Source organism: Eublepharis macularius, chromosome 4, assembly GCF_028583425.1.
Source record: "Eublepharis macularius isolate TG4126 chromosome 4, MPM_Emac_v1.0, whole genome shotgun sequence".
Taxonomy (NCBI): Eukaryota; Metazoa; Chordata; class Lepidosauria; order Squamata; family Eublepharidae; genus Eublepharis; species Eublepharis macularius.
In genome coordinates this window covers 50,052,116-50,058,561 of record NC_072793.1, presented here as the reverse complement: position 1 = coordinate 50,058,561, position 6,446 = coordinate 50,052,116, and the positions used below count along the sequence as shown (strand labels likewise).

The 6,446-nt window shown below is 48.8% G+C and overlaps 1 protein-coding gene across 2 annotated transcripts in view; it reads left to right on the top strand.

Moving 5' to 3' along the window:
* The first annotated feature begins 2,842 nt into the window (after positions 1 to 2,842).
* The window catches only part of GABRB2 (gamma-aminobutyric acid type A receptor subunit beta2), a 161,811-nt gene continuing 158,207 nt past the window's right edge, over positions 2,843 to 6,446 (top strand). For both annotated transcript variants that reach the window (XM_054977308.1, XM_054977307.1), the window contains exons 1-3: positions 2,843 to 2,919; positions 3,060 to 3,151; positions 4,068 to 4,135. In XM_054977308.1, the coding sequence (XP_054833283.1) occupies positions 2,843 to 2,919; positions 3,060 to 3,151; positions 4,068 to 4,135 (237 nt within the window). The remainder of the gene's footprint in view (positions 2,920 to 3,059; positions 3,152 to 4,067; positions 4,136 to 6,446) is intronic.

Sequence of the window (6,446 nt, the reverse complement as noted above, 5' to 3'; positions counted from 1 at the left end):
GGGGATATCCACTAGGCTGGTTGTCCCATGAAAAATCTGGAGGATCAATGCCTCATTTCTATGTTTTTCATTGCACAGGTGTCAAGAAGCATTGGGGCTGTAATTATAATGCCATATTTCATGGATATGAGATACGATTTGGTTATAGATTCATTGCGCCATTTTTAGTGCCCCCCCCAACACTGATAAGTGATGTGATTTGGATGGGGGCTCCTAAAACTGAGAGTCCACAAAGATCCATGCCTCAGATCATATTAGCACCATGGGACTGAGAGGAAACAATCCACAAGTGAAATTCGTCTGTGAAGAATTGTATGGGGAAGGATGCTATGTAAAAACCATTAAGAATCTATAAAGACCTGTTTCTGGGATTTATGTCCCTGTGCCACACCGTTGCCATAAAGTGCTGGATCCATGAATGCAACAGTGTAGTCCATGGATTCAAACTACAATTCTACAATGATTTTTTGAGGAGCTCCATATGAAAAATAGAATCCAGCAAGATCTATTTCCTGGGTCTATGTTTTTGCACCATGGCAGTGCCACTAAGGGCTAGATCAGTGATTTGTAAGTTGGAGTCTGGGGACAGGAAGGGAGCTGGCTTTAGGGAGAACTGTATAAAAACCACGAGGATGCGTGTCACGGTGGTGCAAAGCGCGAGAGCCGTGATTTTTGTTTCTGTCAGTGCCGCCCATGCACAGGGATGTGAACAGTGATTTGATGGAGGGGCGGCTTCGACCATCCCTTCTCTCCACACAGGCCTTCGTGTTCACCTGAGCCGCCCCCAAAGTCCATAGCCAGGGTGGGGAGCGGCGCAGCGCCAGCGACCTGCTTGGCTCGGCGCTTCACGGTTCGCGCAGCTCCGCTCGCAATTACTCCACGCCGGCTAGGGCCGCGCGAACCGTGAAGCCGGTGTGGCTGCCGGTGCGCGCCGCAATAGCCCCGCTCTCCTCGCCTGCCGGCACAGTGCAGTCATACGTGCCTCTAGGCGCCCGGCGGCCCCTGCTGCTACCCCCCGCCCCCCCGGGACCGCTCCTCTGAACGGGAGCTCCGTCTCCGTGCCGGCGACCCAAAGGGGCTGCCTTGTTCGTGCCAGGCTGTCGCCGAGCGGCGCCTGTTGTGACTGAGGCGGCCTTTCCCGCGAGCGGTTTTGGCGCGGGGGCGGCGGCCGGGCGAGCGAGCGAGCGAGCGCGGGAGCTGGTTGCCAGCCCTCGGGAAGGAAAGCAAAGGCGGGCGACAGGCAGGTGGGGGCTGGGGAGCCGCCTGTCATGGTCTGTGTGCGCGGAATGACTAAACGTTTACCGAGGCGCTCTCGGAAGCTCTCGGCGTCTCCTCTACAAGCACAGTTCGCAGCTCTCTTGCCGCCGCTGCCCCTCCACCTCCCACGGCTGGCAGCGCTGCCCTCCCCCCCTCCTCCTTCTCCCCTGCAGCGAATTAAACATTTCGTTGCTTAATTGAAGAATCCGAGGGTTTCTGCCTAATTCCCCCCCCCCCCGCCCGTCCGCCCTGTTCCCAGTGCAATCCCCGGCAAAGCGAGCACTTGAGCCCTGCCTGCGCCCCGCATCCGTTCAATGAAGCAGCACAGATCCACGGCGGCTCCAAGTGGGTTTTTGCAGGACGAGGAGGAGGAGGTGGCGGCGGAGGAAAGGAGCTGTCGGTAGCAGCGGCGGCAGCAGGCATCTTTGCAAGGAAGCCTTTAAGGGGCTCGGGCAGCTTCTGGGGATTTAAATGTCACTCAAAGCATCCCCGAACCGGCTCGCTGCTCCTCTCCGCTTGCTTCGGAGGCGCTAAGTGGAGCCCCGAGCGGTGCATTTCTGCAGCTTGCTATCCGCGAAGGTAAGGAGGCTTGCGAGTGCAAAATGCACCGCGGCAGCAGCGGCAGCAGCATGGTCACTGGCAGCCTAGAGCCCTTTGCAGGGTAACTTCCCCCGCGTTGCCTTCCCCCACCCCTTCGGCATTTCCCTCTTACGGCGGTGCATTTGGGCACGATCGCCCTCCCGCCTTGCCCGTTCTTCCTGGCCACTTGAGCTCCTTGGGTGGACAGATAGAGGGGGAGAATGGGGGGGGGGGGGGGACGAGGCCTTTTGAATCGGCGCCTTTGCATGCTATGAAGGCTGTGTGGATCCCACTTTTACTCTCCACCCCCCCGCCCCGTGTGAAGAATCCTGAGGATCGCAGGGCCGACAACGTCATTCAGCGATTCTCAGTCCTCCATTTCTATGTCCCGAAGACCCCCTCCCCAAAATAGCAGACAACCATCTGACCCCTTCCAAGAAATTCGTCATCACCCAATACCCCCCCCTCTCCGAAATGCTATAGGCTGAGCCCTTTCCAGCCACCCCTTGCAACTCAGGCTCCCCCCCCCCCCCTTCCCTGGTCGCTTCACCCACTTGCTGTTCACAAGACTGTTCCCCTCACCCCACCCCCCTGCACGCTTCGAATCCCCATGGTTAACCTCTTTCCCCCTCCGTTCCCAATTCGATTTTGCACATTTCCCCCTTTAAACTAGGTTGCAAAACTGCTGTAGCCTGCAACTCCTGAAACTTGCTCGGTTTCTGTAGTTCATGCTGTACTACACAGGACAACAAAAATATATTTAATCTTGTGGATTACTTTTTTTTAAAAAAATAATGCATTTACTTCTTCCCCTTTAATTTCTTTTCTTTCTTCTTTTTTTTTGGCAAGGAAATTTGCTCCATCTCCAGCAGCAACCACTGCTCCTTTTGATGTTGTGGTACACCGTGCGCATGCGCTCCACATTAGAATTACTGCACTGGCTAGAATAAGTTGGATCTCTTCTTCTCTTCCACTGAAACCCTAAATCATATCAAAAGCTAAAGGGATGCTGAGAGTCCGGAAAAAAGGTTGCTTTGGGATTTGGTCGTTGCCCTTAATCATAACGGTGGTGTGTGCACAGAGGTAAGTGACCAAGGCATCGCTTTTTTCCCCTTTCAGTTTGTACTGTTTGCTTTTGATAAATTGAGAAAAGCAGAATGCATCTTCAGAGACATAGAGAGAAAAATCACGCCTGATTTTTTCCCCTCCACCCTCCTATTTAGTGCTAATGACCCCAGCAATATGTCACTGGTAAAAGAGACGGTGGATCGGTTGCTGAAGGGCTACGACATTCGACTGAGGCCAGATTTTGGAGGTAATTCGGTTGCTTTCGTTTAAGAGTCTGTTCCGTGCTGGGGCTGCTGCTCTTCTCGGTGTGTGTGTATTTAAACGTGCTGTGGGTGCTGCTTCTGCAGGTGGATTGCCATTTTCTGAAGCCTGAACCAAAGTTAAGCCGATTGCTCTCCAATATCCTTAGCACAAAACGACCGTAATACGAGCATTTAAATCTCCTCGAATATATGCTGTCGGTCTCAGTGCAAGGGAGTATATGTGCGCGCGCGAATGGGGATAGCTTATTAGCCCGCAATTAAGCCCTTGCTTAATTGGCTTTATAGAGATGCAAAGCTCCCAAGTTTACCCCGCGCCCGTTTCACCGAGCCTTCTGTGCCTTTGGTCGCAGCGTATATTTTTGAGAACAAGATGTACCGCTAGCCGAGACATGTCATTTGAACCCTCCGCGAACGTTTGCATTTGGGAAGCCGCGGTCGGGCCGGGGGGGGGGGGGGGTGTTTAAAACCCGTTCGGCTGCTTGTACCGGCTTCGAGGGCGTTTGGGTGCTTTCCTTCTCGACCGCGGTCTGCTCTCGTTTCGGAGAACGCGCAGTCAGGAGAGCCCGGTCGAACCCCTTTCGAATCCCGAGCGCGCTCGGGGTCGGCAGCGGGAGTGACAGCGGGCAGCCGGCGGGAACGGGGAAGCCGTTCGGTGTGAACTCGAAACTCGGTTCGCTAAGTCGGCTGGACGGTGCCTCGGGGGTGGGGAGAGAAACTTCACCTTATTATGAACACGTGTTTGTTATGCGAGGCGCTTCTATGCGGAGGGCGACCCCCTGAAGCGCTGCTGGACAAGAATGTGTCTCGGCCATGGCCTCCCCCCCACCCCCTTCCTTGACCCCAATAGCCAGACATGAATGGCCGAGATCTCTGAACACAGACCCTGTCGTTGCGTTGCAGGTCCCCCCGTGGCCGTTGGCATGAACATAGACATTGCCAGCATAGACATGGTGTCCGAAGTCAATATGGTGAGTGTTTGATCTTTTACTCCCCGTCTCTCCTCCCTCCGTCCCAGGGGCTGTGGGCTAAGCAATACCTGGGCGTGGGCAGCCTTTTCTCTTAGTCGTTGGCCTCCCCAGGCAATTGGGCCCTCCCTGCACTCCAGCCGAATTAGTATTTCCTCTACTTCGTGTTCTTCTGAGGGCCATTCTGTGCAGTAGCTTACAAGGCATTCATTTAAGGCTTTAGAATAGGGGAAGTATGAGGGTCATATCAAATTCTTAAAAAGAAAAGAAACCCTCCCCTTTGGGCGCCTTTTGGGGGGGGGGAGAATTAGATGCTTTAAAATGCCCCTTGATTTGAGTGAGCGTAGGAGGGGCTCTGTGCAGCAAGATAAATCCAATTATTGCCTTTGGATTAATATCTGCAACAAATTAATGCCTACAGGTTTTTCATTTTATTTCTTGCAGAGTATTCAAAGCTGGTACGATTTATTGACGATCTTGCTGTTCAGCAGATACCGTTTCACACATACAGTTAAGCCTATTGAGGGAGTTAGGCGAACAAGGCTAGGGTTCTTTTGCTTCGTGCAAGAGCGCCCCCTGCTGACATCAGTTTACACTGCAGTTCACAGACTATTTTACAATCTCCAATGTCTGTTGTTTTGGGACAGTTTTGGTGTGTTTGCGTTGGAATAAGTGGGGACTAATATATTGCCCATTGAAATAGCAATTTTGTTGTAATGTCTTGACCTAGGTTTTTAAATGAATTTTTAAACATTGTAGGTAGGGGTTTCATTATCCATTTATGAGGTGTGGAGGCCTGTATGTGGATGAAAATATATACCTTAGATTTACGTGGTGGTGTAGTATAATAATGTTTTTTTGTTTTTTTCCCCATTTTTTAAAAAAATAATTGAAGAACCCATTTTAACACGCTGAAAAGTTGTGCTTGCTAGGTAGAGTGGCCTGTTGAGCATATTGTGGCAGAAACAAGGTTTCGAATAGCAAACTTTTTAGCTGTTTACAGGCATCAGATTAATTCACCCCAAGTTAATAAAATGCAAATGTACTGAAAGATGTTAGGAAGTTCACATCTGTGTCCCAGGGTAATAAGGCAGTGATGAAAATAGCAACTGGGGTTAACATTAAGTTTTGAAAGAAGCTGTTCACATGATTAGTAACCAGAGGTTTTTTTACAACTTGCTAATAGTTTTTAACCTTAACTTTAGTTGTTTTTTTTAAAGGATCACACTGGTCTTGGCCTTGATACATACATTATAAATGATATCAGCCTAGCATTATAAATTGTGGAAGTTTATGAACCATTCAAATGACCAAAATTTTAGCTAAAACACTTTATATTGACATGAAGCAGGCTCTTAGTTTCATAATTAGCAAATGTAGTTCAACTATGAAATGTTTAAATTATTGATGCAAAATGTTAAAATTTATGTGTGTGTTTTTTGCTGTATGTACTTTTGTGAAGGATGCTTGGGATATTTGGATCAGTAATTCATTGGCCTGGGATGAATCCACACCTTCAATAACTGCTGCATGAATGCAAGAAATTATTTGACATTACAAAACTTGTCAACATGTTTTTCTGAAACACAGGATATTCCATAGCACAAAACAGCAATATTCTCTTGCATTTTGAAATACTTGTGTTAATGTTAGATATCATCTGTTTCACTTAAAGTGTTTTTACTGCCTCCCCTTCCTTCGTTCTGTACATATGCTGTTTGCACTAAACTTTATTGTCCCCTCATGTTAAGCAGAAGAGTTAACTTTCATGCTTAGCTAAGCTTTACCAAATTTTAAACATATTTTATTATACTGAACTTTGTTCACAATCCGTAATAATCAAACACCACCTTTTAAATATTCATTATATTTTAACATTGACTTTTAGCTTCTTATTGCTAATATATGTCAATGACTATCTCCTAAGCCACAGAGTGAGAAACAATTGTAATGCCTGCCCCTATACACTTACCCCAAATTTCAGATGCATAGATATGCTGTTTTTTCGTACTTGGGTATAGTTTTCCCATGCTTCCTTGCTAGTTTTCCCATTTTGCTTACTTTAGACCCTCACTATTTGCTGGGGAATCCATTTCCGAGATCAGTGTGAATGGCAAAATCCACAAATACTGGCAGGCAATCTCCAGGTGGTAACTAGAGATCTGCCAGAATTACTACAGATTTTCAGGCCGTAGAGGTCAGTTCCTCTGGAGAAAATGGCTGCTTTGGAGTGTGGAGTGTATAACATTATATCCCACTAAAGTCCCTCCCCTTCTCCAAGCTCCAGCCCCCAAATCTCCAGGAATTTCCCAAA